The sequence below is a fragment of the Nicrophorus vespilloides genome, unplaced genomic scaffold (genome assembly GCF_001412225.1).
Source record: "Nicrophorus vespilloides isolate i.1.1-1 unplaced genomic scaffold, Nicve_v1.0, whole genome shotgun sequence".
Lineage (NCBI taxonomy): Eukaryota > Metazoa > Arthropoda > Insecta > Coleoptera > Silphidae > Nicrophorus > Nicrophorus vespilloides.
The window spans coordinates 53,173-74,361 of NW_017095902.1; the positions used below are offsets into that span (position 1 = coordinate 53,173).

The 21,189-nt window shown below is 37.5% G+C and overlaps 5 protein-coding genes across 6 annotated transcripts; 4 read left to right on the forward strand and 1 right to left on the reverse strand.

Moving 5' to 3' along the window:
• Positions 1 to 608: 608 nt before the first annotated feature.
• LOC108568228 (39S ribosomal protein L46, mitochondrial) lies at positions 609 to 1,708 on the forward strand. The gene is made up of 5 exons (XM_017929193.1): positions 609 to 720; positions 778 to 955; positions 1,011 to 1,138; positions 1,193 to 1,326; positions 1,381 to 1,708. Exons 1-5 carry the CDS (start codon positions 678 to 680, stop codon positions 1,654 to 1,656), a joined length of 759 nt encoding a protein of 252 aa, XP_017784682.1. The 5' UTR covers positions 609 to 677; the 3' UTR covers positions 1,657 to 1,708.
• A 2,267-nt stretch (positions 1,709 to 3,975) lies between these two features.
• On the reverse strand, positions 3,976 to 10,163 carry LOC108568221. The gene is made up of 6 exons (XM_017929181.1): positions 9,722 to 10,163; positions 8,991 to 9,625; positions 7,083 to 7,232; positions 6,898 to 7,027; positions 6,125 to 6,214; positions 3,976 to 5,059 (listed from the first exon to the last, which is right to left on the reverse strand). The coding sequence occupies exons 2-6, from the start codon at positions 9,402 to 9,404 to the stop codon at positions 4,779 to 4,781; spliced, it is 1,065 nt and encodes a 354-aa protein (XP_017784670.1). The 5' UTR covers positions 9,405 to 9,625; positions 9,722 to 10,163; the 3' UTR covers positions 3,976 to 4,778.
• Positions 10,164 to 10,759: 596 nt separating this feature from the next.
• On the forward strand, positions 10,760 to 12,219 carry LOC108568164 (post-GPI attachment to proteins factor 2-like). Its single transcript, XM_017929103.1, has 5 exons — positions 10,760 to 11,049; positions 11,138 to 11,299; positions 11,352 to 11,457; positions 11,520 to 11,738; positions 11,801 to 12,219. Exons 1-5 carry the CDS (start codon positions 10,855 to 10,857, stop codon positions 11,953 to 11,955), a joined length of 837 nt encoding a protein of 278 aa, XP_017784592.1. The 5' UTR covers positions 10,760 to 10,854; the 3' UTR covers positions 11,956 to 12,219.
• Positions 12,220 to 12,910: 691 nt separating this feature from the next.
• LOC108568182 (RUN and FYVE domain-containing protein 2) lies at positions 12,911 to 18,508 on the forward strand. Of its 2 annotated transcripts, none has more exons than XM_017929130.1 (9): positions 12,911 to 13,411; positions 15,193 to 15,481; positions 15,550 to 15,924; positions 15,988 to 16,279; positions 16,340 to 16,480; positions 17,011 to 17,108; positions 17,677 to 17,893; positions 17,969 to 18,196; positions 18,254 to 18,508. In XM_017929130.1, exons 1-9 carry the CDS (start codon positions 13,267 to 13,269, stop codon positions 18,389 to 18,391), a joined length of 1,923 nt encoding a protein of 640 aa, XP_017784619.1. In that variant the 5' UTR covers positions 12,911 to 13,266; the 3' UTR covers positions 18,392 to 18,508. The 2 variants fall into 2 exon arrangements, with proteins under 2 accessions (XP_017784619.1, XP_017784613.1); XM_017929124.1 differs by lacking the exon at positions 12,911 to 13,411 and adding an exon at positions 14,734 to 15,087.
• Positions 18,509 to 18,549: 41 nt separating this feature from the next.
• On the forward strand, positions 18,550 to 21,151 carry LOC108568197 (GPI mannosyltransferase 3). Its single transcript, XM_017929142.1, has 5 exons — positions 18,550 to 19,154; positions 19,204 to 19,553; positions 19,889 to 20,272; positions 20,332 to 20,721; positions 20,785 to 21,151. Exons 1-5 carry the CDS (start codon positions 18,906 to 18,908, stop codon positions 20,906 to 20,908), a joined length of 1,497 nt encoding a protein of 498 aa, XP_017784631.1. The 5' UTR covers positions 18,550 to 18,905; the 3' UTR covers positions 20,909 to 21,151.
• Positions 21,152 to 21,189: the final 38 nt, after the last annotated feature.

A 21,189-nucleotide genomic window follows, 5' to 3' on the forward strand; every position in this document is an offset into this window, starting at 1 on the left:
CCTCTCGATGGCCTGATTTATCTCCTATTCAGTGTAATAGACGCTAAATTACGGAAGTTATATCTGTGCTAGCGCAATCACCGCTACAACGTTTCCACCCTTACAATAATTACACCCGCACCAAAGAAATAGAAATTACGAAATAGTCATTAGCAGCAGCTTTAACAATTAATAAACACATTTACGTTGCTACGTTACATAATTATTACAATCACCATAACAACAAACAAATTTGCAATTGTTTCGAGTTTTAAACTTTTTATTTTTGAATAATATTAATTTCTGAAACTTATACTTAAGTTTATACTTAAGCATTGAATCGTAAATAATTTTTGTAACTCATTATTTTACAGTATTACAATGTAAATTAATTACGTATTTCATAATTAATTACTGAAGCTGTTGTATCATAGACAACCGTTCGCACATTTAAGATAATTTGACTTAATTATGGTTTAAAATCGACGCAAAAGAAGCACATTAATTTAAAATATGAGGAAATCCATTTGATTGTAAGAAATAATGTAATTAAAAGTAATTATTATTGATCCAAACACTGATAATTTTAAATTTAAATTTTTTGGTTAATCTAACTTATGCAACCAACATAACTAATCACAGGAAAAACATTGTGTGTTACAAAAGAGGTTATAAAATATCTCAAAATCAAAGAAAATATGCTCAGATTAACACTAAATTGCATTAACTCAACAAACAGAGGTAAGTGATTGATTTGCAACAAGTATTCGTTTATAAATTAAAAATATAAATTTGTAGGTTGTTGTACTGCGGCTACTGGAAAATGGGACCTGATCACAGCAGTCTGCTTGGAGCGGAGACCAATCATTGGACCAGAGATGAGTGATATGGAAAAGCAATTTAGCAAGCAGCTGAGTGAAATTGAATTGGAGAGAAGTCATAAGTCCAAGCACGAAGTCGAGCATGAGAAAGATCTGTATGTGTTGAATAAGTATTGTGAGATTCGTTTAGTGAGTTTTATTTATAATTAGAAAGCAGCTGGAGTTGATCAAGAGGGGTGACGTCGATGTTGAGGTTAATTTAAAGCAGACCGCACAGGATTTTGCTGATACCAGTTTGGAGGAGCTGAACAAATTCAAATTCGCTTCTAAACAATCAGGTAAACAATGAAACGAAGCGTTAATTGGATTTTATTTGGTAATTAATATTTAAGATGATACAAATGTTAAGTCGTTGAATCGGAAATTGGATAGGCATTTGGTGCTGTTGACGCAGCAGAAGGTTGGAAACGATACGTTCTTTTTACCGCCGCAGGGATTCAGGCAGGACGGGGAAACTTTGAGACAGGTCTTATTTGTTACACTTTATTGGATTGTTGGTGTTATTTTAATGATTTTGTAGACTGCTGAGAGGGTGTTGAAGGAGTCTGTTGGAAAGGACGTGCAGGCTCAGATCTACGGAAACGCTCCGACCGGTTTCTACAAGTACAAATATCCGAAATCCGTGCGGGAAGTCGATGGAAATTCGGTAGGTGCTAAGGTTTTCATATACTTCGCGAGGTACGCGAACGGATCGCCATCTGTGAGTCACAAATGGTTGGACAGGGAGGAGTTAAGGAAAGAGTTACCTGAGAAGTACAGCCAATCACTGGACGAGTTTCTAATTGACGAGCAGTAATCAATTTCTGTTCTAATTTTCATTTATTCAAACAACAACAACAAAAGAAAAAACAATAAAAACAGCAATAATGGTAACTTAAGAACACACAGTTACAAGTAGCAACTCATTCATCAATCTGTACATTCGTTCCAAATATATTTATATATATATATAGAGACATACTACAACAGATCTTTCTTCCACCTTTCATCCTCCTGTTCACTAACAAATCTTCGTTATATTTTTTTATTGTAAATTATTTACGTACAAAAATTGTTCACGAAATTTCTTGTGCGTGTGCGCTCAGTTTCATTATAACTCGCTAATTACAATGTTAATAATAATAAATATCTTTTTTATTATTATTATTTCTTGGATAACAATCAATGCGTGCTACTAAATATCACAGCCGCCGACTAAACTAACACCTCTCAATCTTTATACCTTCACTGATCTTAACAACAACAACAAAGGAACAAAATTAATTTGTCATCCTTTCCATTACTTAAAAGTATACATATTTCGATGTGCGTTATGGTTACGATAACAAACGAATACTGTAATTATCAGCGTTCTCTAGATTCGTCAAAATTAAACAAAAATAATAAAAAAACGACGATCGCAACGCAACGTAACGTACTACAAATAAATCAGTCTTTGAAATAATTAAATCTATAATATTTCTAAAAAATAAATAATAATAACGATATTAATCAACAATTCTCCTAATTAGCATCGAAGCAATTAAGATTTTTAATAAATTTCTTAGGCACATTTCTCATTACACTCTAAATATATATATTTATATACTTATATTTTAATGATTTTTCTTCATTACAAATAAAAAAAAATCAACATTTTTTGGGGATTATTATTTGTTTGTTTCTTTCTATTATTACCATGTAATTCAATACGCCGAGCTTTTTTTTTTTCGAATTTCTCGACTCGAGTACGTGTGATTGCCATTCATTAACATCGGATATGATTCGTTTAACGTTGTCTTGTTTTTATTTTCAATTTTTTTTTTCCGCTTTACATCCACTTTAAGCTTCGATTAAAACAGAAAATTATAACGCTTAATCACTAATCAATGACTCCTTCCCTTACTTACTTTACTTACACAATTAGTATATCATAAAAAAGTGGACGTAATTGTTTTTTTTTTACTTTCTTTCCCTTGCATATCTTTTTTTTTATTATTATTTTGATTGTTTCTTCTTGTTAGTAGATCATGTATATTAAAAGTTCGCTTCAAATACTTGTACTTTGCTCGTCGGTGTGCGAACGTAAGTTGAAAAACTGCTATATAATTGGTTTTGTTTACGTATCTCTTTCAGCTTAGTCTTTACGTGAATGTCTCAAGATTTTTAGTTCTTAATTTAATTTTTATATATATAATTTTTTTGGAAGAACAGACGTTCGAAAATTTTCAAATTTATTGGCACGTTCGTTTTGTGCGCGTTTCATTTCTAACGCGTATACAGGGTGCAATTCTGTTACAATTAGTTTAACGATCCAGAACTTTGCATTTTGTTTTTTTTTTTAATAATGACAATGACATTGTCAAATTAGATTAATATTACTGCATCATTTACAATATTCGGAATATTCTTTTCCTAAATATAATCGGACTTTCCGCTTTCAATCATTTAGCTTTTACTGAACCGCATTCATTTTTTAAAACTCACCTACATTTATCAACGATTTCTTCGCAGTTTTGACACGCAACGAAAATTGTTTGCGTCACTCATCACAGCTTTATTTACTGGTTGCTATGGATATTGATCAGAAAGTCGAACCGTAAACGGGAAATTAACGGGATTTTTTAACTGAACCGTAACTGTAACCGGAACGAAAAATTGCTCAATTGAAAAACCGAAACCGGAACGAAAAATTGCTCAATTGAAAAACCGAAAGCATATAAACAAACAATTTTTTTTCAAATAAACAAATACATAATAAACAAAACCATCAATGCTGAATTCCATGGGAACGCTTAATAATCAATATAAATGAAGCCTCAATCAACTATAGTCTTGCGCAACTATCATTAGAACAAACTCAAATGAACGTGTTTAAAAAGGATATTACTGTGCATGTGTTGAACTAATTCAGGTTTATTTTTTTGTATTTTCAATATTATAATTGAAAACAGAGGTAAGAAGGGAATTTGGTAAATAAAAATAAACCAAAATTTGACTCAATTTAAACTAATTATTTAGATTGCTTTTTTTCAATTTTAAATTTTAATTTCAAGCGGAACTGAACCGAAATTTTTTAGACGAACCGAAACCGAATCTGGAACAATAAACATTTACTTGTAACGTAACCGTAAACCGGAACGAAATAATTAATTTCGGTTCGACTCTCAGATCTTGATATTGCACTTGACGTATTTTCATATAAACGTGATACAGATGAATTGTTTTGCGCGAACGCACGTTTTCGTACACGTAAATTAATTAATTGTGACTGTGCTTCAGTTCATTTTGTAATTGTAAAGAAGGAACGTAAATATATATATATTTTTCTTGAAATGCTCCACGCCCGCTCCGCTTCAATTCTCTCTTACTGTAGCTTAAGGCACCAAGTCTTAAAGGCACGAGCCCAAACAATATACTATTGTATTCGGAAGGACGGCAACTTAGAGAAGAGGACCATTAATAACAATAATACGGGGATCCTCCGGAGGTCACTGCAAGAATAAAGAAGGCCATGGAAGGTTCTTTGAGATATTTGTTTTCTTCGTGAGAGCCGCGCGCGGAGCTGTAGTAATCAAGCACCCTGGATCACGCGTTCTGAGACAGTTTCGCTGATTGCATAATCGAAAAGAGATGGAGTTGCACACATAACTCACTATTCTTTTCTGTTTTGTTTCAAGTAGACTTAATTATTATCGTATAAAAGGGAATACCTGATCGGCGATGGTGTTTCCTCGGATTTGGCCTTACATTTCCATTACTTTTTGTTTGTTTGTTTTGTTTTGGCGTTAATAAACCTAATAATATATAAACAATATTTATCCTCTGGTTTCACTCTAATTCGATTATCGTCAGGTGCGGTGAATCGGAGCGATGAAAGACGATTCGTTTTGTTTCTTCGCTCCGATTTTGCTTCTTGTTCGCTTGTTTCTATAGATATCATGGGGTGCTCTGACTTTGGTTCGTGCTGTTCGTGTCGTCTGTGTCGCTCTCGCAGGAAATGACGAAACGGGGTGGCTGCAGAAGAGGGGTGGTGGGTGTTGGCCCGGGGGCTGCGGCGAGCACCTCGAGAGCTGGCGGAAGTACGTTGTTCTGGAACGCACCGGAAATGTTTCCGGCGGGCGCGTAGTGGGCGACGACGACGATCTTTCCGGATCTCGAGCGAGCTTTACCAACGCCGAAATGTCTTGAACTCGCCCACGCCAATTGCGTAAAATGACCTACAAAATAAATTCAATTTTTCTAAATAAGTCAAAAATCTTTTCGACTGTCAAAAAAAATGTGGATACGCCGTTTATTAAGAAAAGGTGAATGCGCAAGGTTCATAGTAACAACAATTGTCTTTTGTGAAAGCAGATATGAAAATGTAAGTTTGCGTAGAAAATTACTGGTTGCTATGGATATTAATCAGAGAGTCGAACCGGATACGAACCGTAAACCTAATTTACCGAACCGAAACCGAACGAAATTATACCGGATTTTTACTGAACCGGAACGAAAATTGCTCGAATTGAAAAACTGGAAACCGGAACGAAAAATTGCTCAATTGAAAAACCGAAACCGGAACGAAACCACCGACTAAAAAGAGAAAATTTTAAAATGAAAGTGATTAAAAGGATATTACTGTAAACATGACTGAAGGAACATTACAAAGTGCATGTGTTGAACTAGTCACTAATTCAGATTTATTCTTTTATATTTTTTTATAATTAAGTTCTAAATAAGTTAAAAATCTTTTCAACTGTCAAAAAAAATGTGGATACGCCGTTTATTAAGAAAAGGTGAATGCGCAAGGTACATAGTAACAACAATTTTCTTTTGTGAAAGCAGATATGAAAATGTAAGTTTGCGTAGAAAATTGTTTGTATGTAAAATTATTGCACAAATTATTCAAATGTGTCAAATTACGTTGATAATTAATGGCGACAGTTCAATGCAATTACATTTCATTTGTTTCTTGGCGCAGCACTAAGGTCACAATTAAACGGTGTAATGGATTTGCTGTCAGAGAGCAAGGCTCACTTTGAATTTATTTTAATTGAAATTCCAGCGCAATAAAACAAGTCTTATCTTGTGTGCGTGTCTATGGAAACGTGTTACTTTGATATAAGTAACTGCATTTGACGCAACGTGAGTGTGTGTGTATATATAAGTGTTTAATTTACGATTCGCCGCAACGTTCGTTCTGCATATCAGTCTGACAAGTTAGGAAAAGTTTACATTTGATATATGCGAGAAGAAAAAAAAAGAGAAGAAAAAGAAACGAGCTCGTTATCCGCCTTTACCTGCATTCACGTTCGCGTGCAACACGTCCGGCTCCTTGCCGTAATCGTACTGCTTCACAGCGCTATACCAATATGTGGAAACCTCTTGTCCTGTGCGAAGAAAGAAAGGGAGAATAATTAACAAAATATATATTATTCATTAGCCTTTGGTAACGTGCATTAGAATTGTTATAATTATTCAGAATCTCAGCGAAGCTTTTTTTATGGTTACGTTACGTTCGTAATTGTTTTAGCTTTAAATTTAAAAATCGCTGCGGCTTATATTAACAATGATTCTAGTAACCATAGGAACGACTACGATGGCGTCCTTAAAAATTATAACAACCATTTAAGAATCTATATACATTCTTGAAACTGAAACAATTGAAATTTCTGTTCTATTTTATGTAGTGCATTGAAATTGAGTTAATCCATTAAATTTGGAAGTGCGGATTATAGTTTGATTTATTACGGCAGCAGAAGCACCATCTGCAAGCTTTTATGCTATGCTGCGGCGTGTTCGCACGGCCGCAAAGTCGTAATCAATTTTTCAATATGGAAGTTTGGAAACGTAATAAAAAGGATGAGAGAGATGAGAATCTTTTCTGCAAAGAGGATTTTGTTTTTTATGTTTTTTGAGGAATCTAATCAAAGTATTAAGTAAATTTCATCGTTGAGAATGCAATTAAAACTTGTCTCATGACACTTTTCATATCCATGACAAGCAAAAATCTTAATTTATCCACTGATTGCCATTCCAAAGCTCATCTCCTTAGCAACTGTTGGTTGGTTACCTGTGACATCGTTTTGCAGGGCATTGTCCGGTCTGCAGAAGAGGTTTTGCCCTATATCCTTGTCGTTCCTGTAGTAGAATCTGTTGGTGTGTGCCAGATGGTTCGCCCAGGTTTGCGCCAAATGACAGAGCTGCAGGAAAATCGAAAATAAGTTATTTAATATATCGAAATGACGATTGAAATACCTCCGAAGACATGGTGAGCGGCGGTGAGTTGTGTCTCTGTCTGTACACGTTGTGCCAGCAAAGGCTGTCGGTGATGAAGTCACTATCCTGCCAGGCAGTTCGAATCTCCGAGCTGTCCAGAACCATGCTGACAGGTCGATTCGATAATATCTAAAAACAATAAACATCATTAAAACTAACAAATCGTTTGTCATATTTGACACATTTGACATTTGTAAGTTTCGACAAAAATTGTCATAATTACGTAATTTTACTTTGACAGTGAAAACGTCATAACATAATGTCAACGTTTGGATTTCCAGTTTCCCCTGCATTCGTGTTAATTAATAATATTGAGGCGAGAAAAAAAAAGAGCGCTGCCAGGTCGTATTTATTTATGTATTCTATTTATTTTTTTTTTCGTTGTCACTTTTCACCTTGACATTTCCGCCGCACGAAATTCCGTTTTGCAAATACTACCGCAAAGGTGAAGAGATACACCCAGTCCGCACGCGATACATCTTACACGTGATCATATATTAACAAAACAATACAAAACATTTTGCTTTGCATACAACCGTACGTACGTAATGCGAACGATTTCGGAGGTAACAAATTGTAGCTATTTTCGGATGATATCGCAAAAATAGAAGGAAAGGGGAGAGTGAAGCCAATTAATCAAGTTCAAATGTACATTTAACGACGACCGAAACGAACGTTTCGTGCGCCGTCTGCCTTAACTAAACTAACTAAATCATCGACGTAAAGCGAATCGTGTTTATGCATAATAATAAGAATTCCTTTTGGCGTGTCTCTAGCTACAGATAAATTGTATATACATATAAATTCAATTCCAAAAGAAACGTGACACCGTTAGAAGTAGTCTTCAACTGTTTATATCGATAGCAAATGGAAATAAAATAGACGATATATTAATTCAATATCAGATGAAATTCGATATCAGACGAAACTATGAATTAACTTCCAAAAACTTAATTTTTAACATAAATTAAACTGATAATAAATTGAATTAACAGACAGATTTAATCAATTGATTAAAAATGATTCATTCGCACTTATACTTATTGATATTGATTATAAGAAACACCACGAGTTTTGCGAGTCGAAATATATAGATTAGTTTCTACGACTATCTAATCAATGTCTTCAATATAGCTTATAATAAATATTGCGAACTAATGAACATTTCATAATTAATAGTGTATGTTAATAAACTTGTATGTAATTGTTTTATTACAGTTATAGATAATTTAATGACAGTTACGTAATAATTGTTATTGCAATTTGTATGCAGAGTCTAGATTTAAAAGGTATGTTAAAGTCTAATTATTATTATAATGTTAAGGTATTGGCGTTTCAGGAATTATATAAGTTTTTACTTATTTCAAAAAGAAAACTATTATTGAATTTTATATAACAATTTGAAAAGTTGGATAACTGTTTCTGGTTGCTATGGATAATGACAGTTGTGTGATGCTTATTATTTAAGTATTTAGTGGCTGCGTGCTTTTCTTGGAGTCGGGTATGTTTTAATTAATATTATTATTTTTGTGTTAGAATGATTAATTAATTGCTGATGTTTTGAAATTCGTAATTCGTTGAGATGATAAATTTCTTTATAAAACATTTTCGTTAAACGATTGTGTTTTATTTTCGATGACAGTCGGATGACAATTAATGAGTGAAACAATTGAAATGTAAGTTGTGTTGCTGATTGCGGTATTTATCGTCGTGAATGTTGTATATTAAGGAAACCTAATAGCGGTAATTACCGGCGTGCGACAGGAAATTGCACGAAATGCGGTAAAACGCGTTAAGGAAATTGGATCGCATGTGACATTTGGAGAGTTTTTTGACGAGGTTGATGATGGTAATGATGATGTTGTTGATGATGATGATGATGTTCACCTTTTGCAGGAGGTGCGGACGATTGTCGAGCTGCAGATCGTTGGCGTTTCTGTCGGCTGCGGCCGGCGCCGAGGAGGAAGCGTTAGAGGAAGTCGCCGTGACAACGGCATGGCCGGTATTGAGCCGCAGCTGGTGGACGCGTCTCCGTAGGTTCTGCAGAGCACGTGCCTCTTCCTTCCGCCTGCTGGGTTGATAGTGAGTCGAGTTGGGAAGCTGCAGGAACTGCGGCTCCGGGTTGGCGCTCAGCACCCTCTGGCTGATAGGCGTTCTCGAGCTGTTGTTAGATGGAACGGGGACGACGACCACAGCCGCCGTCGCCGAAGAGGAAGGAGAAGAAGTTTGCTGTGGAGGCGGCGGTGGCGGCGGCGACTGCTGGCAAAGAGACGTTTGCGAAGAGAAACGCGGAAAGTTCATTGCCAGGCAGCAGCATCCCGATTGATGCCGCCCCCAACGACTGCCGGTAACCTGCAGGGATGGTGGAGCAGCAGCAGCGGCGGCACCGGTCTCGGATAGACTGACGCAGTTCGAGGCGGCATCGGCATCGCCGTGGCCGTGTTCGCCGCCGCCGGTCGATAGGATTCTGCAGCATGCGCGAATTGCATGAATCTCAGCCGTTCCAACTCTCGCAACTTCAACTCAAAACACACACACAATACTAAAACTTACCAAAAGATTCTCAACGAAAAACACACAATATTAATTATAAAAACAATCTAAATTAATCGACTTACTTACGCTTTTGGTTTCCAGCAAACCTTAAAACCAAATATTTCGCCAAAAAGCAAACCTGTCACAAGCAAATCACCGTCGGCGGTCAGAAAGGCGCAAAAAATAACGCTTTTCAAAATTTACGAAAACTTTTACAAAATTTTGCAACGATTTACTGTAAACCTCGACCTATGTCAATGCAGTAGTGACTGAATCACATTTAGAGTACTGAATAGGTGCGCACGTTGCACAGCAATCTCTTCCTCCTTGATCACCTAAAATCGTTAACCGGTGAAATCATTTCAGAAAAAACGAAACAAACTTAAAAGATTAACAAAAACAATTTATTATAAACAATTAACATTCCACATGATCACAAAGACATAACTGATTCTCACTTAAGTTTCCATAGGTACAATTAGTTAAAAACTCCATAGCTTTATTAAAATAATTGAATTTTGATCGTGTTCATTACTGCAATAATCAAATTTAATTTTCAATTAATAATTTGAATCACGAAAACAAATTCAATTTTTTTCAATTTTTGCAGCTTTTATAGTGATAATTGTATAGTTTATGCATACTCAAAAGTTATTTCTAAATATTTATATAGATAATAATAATGTATTATGTGTACATTTTAATTAATTAAAAGTTGAAGTTATGCGATGCGAAGATTTGAATTGAATTAGTTGCGCGCGCATCTGCGATACTCGGCAAACTTCACACCGCGAAACGTCAAATGTTGCAGCCGACTTCGCGTTGCTTGCAAAAGTAGTGACCGTTGTTGTTGTCAAAACAACTAAAGAAAAATTGACAATTTTTTTTGATTTTTTCGTTTTTCGTTTAATTTCCGTGCGCACTTATATAATAATATATATATATTTATTAAATAAATAATGCGGAGCCCACGTTCTCTCGTTGCTGGGTAAATAACTTCCTGCTGTGTGTTTATTGTTTACTCTCTGTGGCGTTGCTCTCTCTCTGTCTCTCTATTTCTCTATACAAAATTCTAATTACTTTTCTATAATTATATAACCTTTTAATAGTTTTTCTAAATCTCTTTTTTTTATTAATTTTCTCTCTTTCTGTTTGTGCTCGACTTTGTGTGTGTGTGTGTCTGTGTTATTACTTTCCCCTTGTTTCTTGTACTACGATGGTGCATAACAATGATGTGGGGGATGCCTCAAAAGAACCCCAAATGACTGCCGCCGCAATAACTGTGCATTACTCGCTAAGTTTCAAAAAACTCTGTATGGTGACTGTGGCTTGTCCATTCTTCGCTTTAGTCATCTGCTTCATCACCGCTTACATTTATCAGTACGATGATATCCATGAAACTCACTGCTGTGTATGTGATGAGATACTTGTTTTCAGTGGGGTTATTTGCCCCCCTGAAATACTGTTACATCCATGTTTGTCTAATTGGTTGCTTTTAGGTGTACAACATTGTGCCATCGATTAGCGCCATCACAGGAGTCAGTCCACAGAGGTATCTGTGGAGGGCGAGTGTTGCAGTGCATCTGGGACCCAGGTACATCATTGCGGCTGCTTACAGAGCCTACCAGGTGAACTGCATCAATGACAAGGCCTCGGCGAAGGTAATTTTGTGTTAAATGTGCATGCGATATGTTGAAGATGGGTACATTTTAGTTGCAAAAGCAAGCGCGGTTGTGGTTGGACGCGGCTTTCTGGTTGAACGTGGTGGAGGTGACCGCCTTGGGCGGCGTCACGTACATCTCGAACGTGGAGAACTACCGTAAGGTCATCGTTCGCTCGATCCTGCTGCTATTGTTAACCGATTTCCTTCATTACTTGCAGCCGTCCACGAGAAGCTCTTCATCACGTTCATGGTGACGAGTCTGCTGCATATGGTAGCATGCATCGAATCGCTGAAATCGATAGCGGTGACCAACGATAATCTGGACAACGTCGAGAAGGAGTTGCGCTACAAGAAAACGCTCTTCGTCGTCTCGATAGCCTTCACGGTCGGAATGATCGGCTTCTTCCTGAAACACAGGCTCCTCTGCCACGAAATGGGTGGGTAGAAGAAAATATAACAGAAAGAAGTAGACTAATAGGAAAACAAACTTTCCGGATAGCTTTCAGCTGGTTCGCGATTTGCGAGTACATCGTCGCGACCGCGAACATGGCCTTCCACTTGACACTAATCTACAACTTCCCCACCGAACATTTGGTGGTCGCGAAAGGGCTGGCAATGATACCGCAGCAGCTCAAAAACGAGAAAACGCAATAATGAAAACGATCCTCGACGGCGACGCCGCCTTCTACTATCCACTCCAAAATCCTAGAGCGAGCGAGTGTGTGCGTGAGTGTGTATATATATACAGAGGAAAAAAACAAATTATATATATATATACTAGTCAATTTTTGCCATCCCGATTTCAATAATATTTCATAAGGCTCAAAACGAGTGGGCCGCGAGTCCAAGCAAAGTGCTATATAATATATATATATATATATATCTTTACATTATTAACAAAAGAACAAACAAACCAAAAAAAAAAAAGTTAAATATTAAACGTATTTATTATATTCGCTTATTAAAATTTGTTTTCAAAGTTGAACAAAAAACAAAACAAAAATATAACGAGACATCATAAACAACAACAACAAATTGAGGCTGTGTCGGATTCAAAATTTTTGTTTGTTCGTATATATTGTTTCCTAGTTACTATGTTTTCCATTTATTATTAGTCTTTTAGTGATGCTAGTCAACGCTTTCGTTCCTTAGGTCCTTTGGACTTGAATTTTAAACAGATTTAGTCGACGATCTTGTATTAATAATAATAATAATAATCGTTGCGACACGAGAAGAGAAGCAATGTTATACTTTTTATTTTAAATTGAATTAGTATACGCACAGGATTGCCCACATATCCTTCAATTAATTTTGAACAAGAATAAAAACAACAACAACAAAAAAACAATCCGTTGTTTCGTACTGCAAATTATTATAACGAAGTGAAAAAGAATAAAGTTTTAATTAAAGGATACCCTCGTTTCTAGAATGAACAAAAAAAAACAAATAACAACCCTTAATTAGTAGTTTTAGTTTAGATCTACAAAGCGTTTAGCTGTAACCATAGTTACAATTGTTTGTACGTTATTGAACATTAGTTGACAAGTGTGTAGGTTTTAGCTTGAAATTTCAAATGTAACAACCGAAGCGCCATCTGCGTCTTTAAGAATTCGCAGACTCAATTTACTTTAACAAAGTAATTGAGATATAAATGCTAATTAACTTTTTGTTAATTAGCGAGCGCTTATAAACTTGTGGCTGTAGATGGCGCGTGAGTGTTATGAATAAATATAAAAAAACAAATGATGAGGAGGCGCAAGTTCCCGCATCCGCCACATCATATGTTTTGATCATATGTTTTCTATCAAACGCAGAGCCTCCTTCGTGACCGAGCGGGATTCTTAAACTGAGGTGATCTTAAGAAACACTCGGGGGCTGATGTCGTGTTGATTCATATTCGTTTTTTTCGTCGGGAACTGTGCTTTTTAGGTTATCAAAGAAAACCGAGAAGGTGCGTTTCGCGAAATGGCAACGAGCTTGAGAAGCGATCAGAGCTTCGAAGAGGAGCAGCACAGCACCAGGAGTCCCTCCATCGCATCCCTGAGGGACTTCCAGTGGCCCCTGTTTTTAGCTTCAAAGCAGCCAAAGCGCAGGAAACCTTATCCAAAAGGTAAACATTTTGCATATATCTAGATATAAAGAGGAAGAGTTTGATTGTCATATCATTTAGAAACGTTATTTATTAAAAAAAAAAACAATTCTTACTTAATACGTGGTGGGGCTGTTTTTATTTATTTTCGCTTTATAGGCAACCAAACGTGCACCAAATTTGAAAATCCAATTTATTTAGAGGGAACAAATAATTGAATATTTGTTCACAGCAACTTTAATTTTGCAAATACTAATTAGCATTATTATTTATAACAGTTTATCTGATAATTATTCAAGCCCAATAAGTAGATAGTCAAACAAAAAATGGAATATAAACAACCTTGTTACCATAACATTTGCATATGTACAAGTATTTGTGATTATTGCAAATAAATATACATGAAGTGAAACATAATTTGATATTTGGTATTAAAGCGGATAAACTGATCAAATTGTACAGTTGTATGTGCAAGCAATTCCCAAAACAGTCAGAGCTCTCTGAGTCACACTCACTTTATTTACAATCTGCGCCTTCCGACGCCGAATCGATTTTAATGTAAAGGTCAGTTTCGAGGAGGCGATGAATTTGATAGTGAACTTATCAAACTTTCTGTTTTCGCAATTATGTTGCAAGCAACAGATTTGGAATACTCTTGATTATCTTTAAGAACGTATAATAATTATCATAGTCTCTTTCCTGTGTCTCGTGATAATGCAGCGATAATATTGTTCATTTTTGTTGTTGTTTTACTTTAATTTTTGTTTATGCAATGCAAAACACGAAACACGATAGTCTGATTTTTTTTTAGGATCGTCTGAAATTTCCATGACAACAAACAAAATCGGAACGTTTATTGATATTTGTTGATTCACGTCTGAAATAATTGTAATTTTTAATTTATTTGTGCTTCAATAATTAGATTTTTATTGATAGGAAATTTGGTAAATTGAAAATGAAGAATCTCAAGATTTTGATTGAAGTTAGCGGAAAGGTAAATTTTAAATTTAAATATGTTTTCTTCGTATTGAGAAATTGTTTTGATATGCGCAAAATATTTGTGTTGGATGATGATTTTCTTGTATTCGGATGATGATTGGAAATGCATATGGTTTCAATGTTATTTGTGATGAAATAATTTGTTGTGCAAAAGTTTGGTAAATTCGAAATGAAGAATTAACTTTGTGCTAATGTTTAAATGAAATTTTGAAATGTTTTCTTTTATTGATTGTGTTTTTCGGATGATGATTGGAAATTGGTATTGTTTGATTAGGTAAGAGTGTCGTGTGCTGTGTGCGATTTCTTTTGGTGGAAAAAAATCGATTGTAAGTTTGGAAGAGCGCTTGCGTCAAGAGGGGGCGCCGAAACAGTGTTCGATAGATCCGTGTTGATGTGTGTGAGGCGTCGCGACGTCGTCTCTTCTCTTGCATCGTTTGCGCTCGCAATTCGCGGTGAGCAATAAAATTTGGAAATGAAAGTGCTGGAGATGATCGAGAACGGCCGTGGCGGCAATGGAGTGGTGAACGGCAGTGGCGGCGGCGGCGGATCAGATGATATGGCCGGAGCACAGGACACAATCTACCTGTGCAACTTTCGCGTTTCCGTGGACGGAGAATGGTTGTGTCTGAAGGAGCTTCACGACGTCGAATATCCGATGAACAACAATCCGCCAACGCAGGAGGTTCAGCACAATTTCGGTGCTCGCAAAATCGTTCCGTTTTCCTTTGAGAAATGCGAATAATCAATAGCGTTTGATGATTAATTTTTTTTATGTAATTGTGTGTGTTTGCGTTTCTTTGCAGGTCGGGATCCGGTCGTCATTGAGCGCAGCAATCTCGTCAACATCAGCAAATTGGTCGTCAAAGAATTGATCGAGCAGAGTCTGCGGTATGGAAGGATGCTCGACTCTGATCACATGCCTCTGCAGCATTTCTTCATCGTTTTGGAACACGTTCTGAGGCACGGTTTGAGGCCGAAGAAGGGTTTGTTGGGACCGAAGAAGGAGCTTTGGGATATACTGCAGACCGTTGAGAAATTTGCACCGGAAGCTCAGGACATCACCTCGAGCGTTCGAGATTTACCGACCGTCAAGTAAGGGGGATGATGTTTATACAGCGTACAGATATTTTTTTTAAAACTTTTTGTTTCTCTTCGGAAAGCACCCACATGGGACGTGCTAGGGCTTGGTTAAGGTTGGCGCTTATGCAAAAGAAGCTGGCCGATTATCTGAAGGTGCTTCTCGATAACAAGGATGAAGCTCTTGCAGAATACTTTGAACCGGACGCTCTGATGCTCAGCGACGAAGCCATCATAATCATCGGTCTTCTCGTCGGTTTGAACGTGATCGATTGCAATCTGTGCGTGAAGGAGGAGGATTTGGATTGTCCTCAGGGTGTAATCGACTTCTCATTGTACCTGAGATCTTCCAACCAAGTCTCCACCGACTTAGGTAACGAAGAGGATGAGGATGAAAGCCACATGACAACGGTTCTCGATCAGAAGAATTACATCGAGGAGCTGAACAGGCATTTAAAGTAATTCTTCCCATTCCCAATGGCAGATGAGGAGCATTGCTTTAACATAATCGCTTCTTTTAGCGCTACTGTTACCAATCTTCAAAATAAAGTCGAGAGTTTGACCACGACGAATGCGCTCATGAAGGAGGATCTCGCAATCGCGAAGAATAATTTGTACACGCTTTTCGAAGAGAACAAGCAGTTGAGGGTGGATCTAGGTAGAGAAGAGTCCAGCATGAGGATCAGCATGCTCTGCGAATCGGGCGCAACCATAGAGTCTACGAGCACAACCGGAGAAGTTGTAGAACTGAAGCAGCGGCTCGAAGAGGAGCGCAAATTACGGCAAGAAGCAGACAAAGAACTACAACTTCAAGTGAGTCTATTTTTCTTTTTCGAATGTTTGAGCATTAACCGATTTCTGTTCTGCTGAAAGATGGACCTGAAAGCTGAAATGGAGGTTGCGATGAAACTTTTAGAGAAGGACATCCACGAGAAACAAGATACTATTATCTCGCTGCGGCGTCAGCTCGACGAGATCAAGCTGATCAACCTGGAGATGTACAAGAAGTTACAGGTAATTCAAGTTTCGCGTGCGCCTCGAATTCTCGTATAAAATCATAAATTAATTTTTCGCACCTTCGCCGGGGTGGTCGTTTGAAACGTGTGTTCCGATCATCATCATCATCATCCATATTTTACTGTTGCTTGTGCCGTTTAGGAGTGCGAGATGGAGCTGACGCAGAAGGGCGAGGTGGTGAGCCGGCTGCAGGCCAAGACCTGTCAGATCGGCAAGATCCTCACCAACCTGGAGAAGTTCAATCACCACGCCCAGGAGAAGAAGCGCACCACGCCCACCTCGGAGAGGCCCCGCTCCTTCGTACCGACGCCCGCCCCGCGAGCCGTCGTCGCCGAGACTAGCGACAAACTCTAAACGCCATCGCCGCCTCTTCTTCAATTATTTTCCTTTATTTATTTTTTTACACACATACATACAAATTTGTAACAATACCGATTTATTATGTTTTCGTTCTTCTATCTTTATGTTGTAATACGCGCGTACGTGTCTGTCGTTTTATGAACGTATTGTAAGTGGCTTCGTTTCAGGAATGCGAGGGTTCTGTCAAACACAAAACAGAGTTAATTAGCAAGCTCGAGGCGAAGGCCCAATCCATGTCCGGTACGATTGTAAACCTCGAACATAAGTACGTATGAGACGGCTCTCTCGCATAAACCTCTCTATCTCTCGCAGTTCAAAATAGCTAATACCTCCTCTAACAACTAATTATAATAATGACCTAATCTAATTGATTTAAACCCGCTTTAACAAGCATACTTAGACTAATTATCTTATTCTGCTAAGCAAACAGAATATATATATATCTACAAATCTACAAATTAATGTTCGAAAGAGATTTAAAGAAAGAAAAAAATAATGATGCTGTGATTTTATTTTACTTTCTATCGTATAGTAGTTAGTTGATTAAACGTGGGGAAGAAATAATTTATATTTTTAGATATTAAGTGGAACTTATAATGATAACATAGTTTGGTTTCAATGACTAACTAACTAACTAACAAATAAAATGATAAAAGCTGAAAAGGAAAAAATCCCAAATACAAATTTTAATTCCCTAACTATTATTATTATTAACATTTCTTTTCACTTTTGGTTTTATTTATTTTTTAATTAATTTTCTTCCAACAAATTAACAATATTTATAATTTATTTATGATTTAGTTTATTTTTTTCGTTCATTTTACGCATTGAAGGTATAAAGAGACGGAGAACTGCCTGATGTCCACCGAGGCGCAGAAGCGAGAGCTGAATATGCACTTGAGTCAGAACGAGGAGCAGACGACGAACTTCGAGAGCGATCTGAAGGTGGAGAGGGAATGGAGGAGATCGCTGCAGGAAACGATGCAGCAGGACAGAGAGAAGATCGGGCGATTGCAGCACGAATTGACACAACACAAGACCATCTCTCAAGTAAGAAATATTATTAAAATTATGTTCAAGACTATTTTCACATAGATAATAATATTATTTATTGATTCGTTTCAGAAATACGTCTCACTGCAGGAAGATTATTATATGCTGAAAGAGCACAGCTTGGAGCAGGATCAGACGCTCGAGGAATTGGGAAGACAGCTGAGCCTCTCCAAGCTGCAGTTATCTGATATGAAGGAGGAGGCGAGTAAATCGAAGACGGATTCCTCGACCTGGGCCAAAGATACGTCAGCTACGCACTGCAAGGCGTGCAGCAAAGAGTTCAACCTGACCAGACGAAAGGTAAATTCGGTTAAATTCGCTCAAAAGCAGATTCTACAATATTCGAAATATTTGCAGCACCATTGCAGGAACTGCGGCGAAATCTTCTGCAACTCTTGCTCCGACAATTCGATGTCGCTACCGTCGTCCGCAAAACCGGTGCGCGTCTGCGATGATTGCCATCTGATACTCGTCCAGCGCAATTCTGTGATGTAATCAACGTTCGTTTGTTCGTTCATCTAGTTTATTTTATATTTACAAAAAAAAACTTAATTCATTGGCCTTACGCAATTGCGCGAAAGATATATATGTTGCTTTGTGCAAAAAAAAAAACAAACATCGAAGTTTCTTTTAAAAATCAAATTAAATTTATATATCTATACAAAAATTATATTCTTATCGAATTCGGATGTAAATAAACATTAAGTTAGGCAACCCAATTAGCTCCGATTAATTAATTGAGCAGGTGCATTTTGATGGAGACGGCGACGATGATTGGTGTGAATGACCGAAATGAATTTTTGCATCGTTGGTATCGTCAACATCATCATGTATTGTTTTATCTGATGACATAACCTGTTTATTTTAAATAACCTCAATATATTTATAAATAACAGAGAGGTGGGACGCGACCACCCGCGTTTTTCATTTTTTTTTCTGTTGTTGTTGCTCCATTTAATTTCCCTATGGTTTTTTGAATGAAACCAATATTGAAAGTGCAATAAATTAAATGATGAATAACCTACTTGCGGTTGTGATATTCCTTGCCATCCGATGGCTCTCTGTCTTCTTCGTCAACACCTGGTTCGTCCCAGATGAGTACTGGCAGAGTCTTGAGGTGGCACACAAGTTGGTGTACGGGTATGGGTATTTGACATGGGAATGGACCCATGGTATTCGCAGCTACATCCATCCCCTGATAATAGCACTGTTCTACAAGTTCTTCAACCTAATCCAATTAGATTCTGCTCAACTATTGGTAACATCTTATTAGAAATATTGCGAAATTTTATTTTTATCATTTTTAGATTTTATTGCCCAGATTCTTGCAAGCTACCCTGAGTACTTATTCAGATTACTGCTTCTGGAAGTGGTGTGGCAAGACCAAATGGTCAATGTTCTGCATTGGAAGTTCATGGTTCTGGTTCTATACTGGATCGAGGACATTGATCAACACTTTGGAAACCAATCTGACAATCATTGCTCTCTCAAAGTTCTCCTTTAAGGAGAACAGCAGTCTGAAATTCCTGTGGATTGTTGGTTTGGTGTGTGCTTTGAGGCCAACAGGAGCTTTGGTCTGGATACCATTATGTTTGTACAACATTTTAAGCAATGGAAAATCGTTAAAAGAAGTTTTGACTAAATACATTTTGATTGGGTAAGCAATTCACTCAGAAATTGACAATTTTGATTGGTTATTTTTTGACAATAACAATTCACGATCGAGACAGTTGAAGACCTTGCATCGAAATCGGCTTTATCTGTCTGCAGTCTTGTCTTTCATAATCAATACCGTTTTGTTTATTTGAATTGTAACTACTTATATGAAACGGGTTTTTCTGGTTTCTGATAATTAGATGCGTCATTGGAGTAACTGTTATTTCTACGTTAACAACGTAATCTTAAACTGTTATTTATTAGCAATTATATTTCTTTTGTTTTTGTATGTTGATTTTAGTATTATGCAGAGATTGTATTGTATTTTTGTTTCAGGTTGGCCGTGTTTGGAGCGAGCGTGGCCATCGACAGCGCGGCGCACGGTTCACTGCTGATTTCCCAATGGGAATTCCTGAAGATGAACGTGCTCAATAACGTGGGCGTATGGTACGGAACCCATCCATGGCACTGGTATCTGTCGCAGGGAATTCCCGCGATACTCGGCATCCAGATACTACCCTTCATCATCGCCGTCGTTCACATTCTGAAGAATCGTCGCAACTACCCGGAGGAGCTGATCCTGCTGGGCACCGTATGCTTCGTGACGGCCATTTACAGTTGCCTGGGGCACAAGGAGTTCAGATTCCTGCTGCCCGTCCTCCCCATCATGCTGAAGATAAGCGCTCAGTATTTGAGCAATTGGAGCAGGAAGGCATCCGAGTGAGTTGTACGAGATTTTCGTGTAAACTCGTGTATTGTTATTATCTCGTTTTTTGCAGCGCCATTGTTTGGGTGGTGGCCATAGTGATTCTGATTGGTAACGTCGTTCCGGCCGTCTACTGGGGGCGTGTCCATCAGAAGGGAACTTTAGAAGTTATGCAACCGCTCCGAGATTTGGCCCTTAAAGATCCGAAAGATGCGAGCATTCTCTTCTTGATGCCCTGCCATTCGACGCCTCTTTACAGTCATCTTCATGTCAACGTGACGGCTCGCTTTTTGACCTGCAACCCTAACCTGAATAACGTCGATGGATACGTGGATGAGGCCGACTACTTTTACAAATCTCCGTCCACCTGGATGAGGAACAACTATCCGCCCAGCAAGAGGCTGCCCAAGTACATCGTGGCCTTCGATAATCTGGAGACGAGCATAAGCGACGTCCTCAGCAGGTTCTACGAACAACCGAATCTTCGAATTCTTCAATTCTGATCCTCTTTCGTTGTTGCTTCCAGATACAAACCCATTTCTCGTGTTCAGCACACGTACGGCGTGACCCCAGGCGACGACAGAGTAGGTAAGTATGTCGTCGTGCACGAGTTGCTCAAATCACACATCGACAATACTAGAGACGTTTAAGAACAACAAAAAAAAATAATAATTATTGTTTTCCAAGTACAAAAAAAAATCCACATATGTGTTCAAAACGGTTTTAACCGATCGAGGCTTTTTATTCATTTTGTTTTTATTCTTTTAAAGATCTCCATTATTTTTACTCCTGTTTATTAATATTATTATTATTGTTTGCAGTATTCTTTTAACAATTATGACTTTCTCAAATGAAATGTTTTCCTTTTCACGACAATAAACGTTTTATCCCGATTCGATTGTTACTGCTGTTCATTTCTTATGTTTGGGTG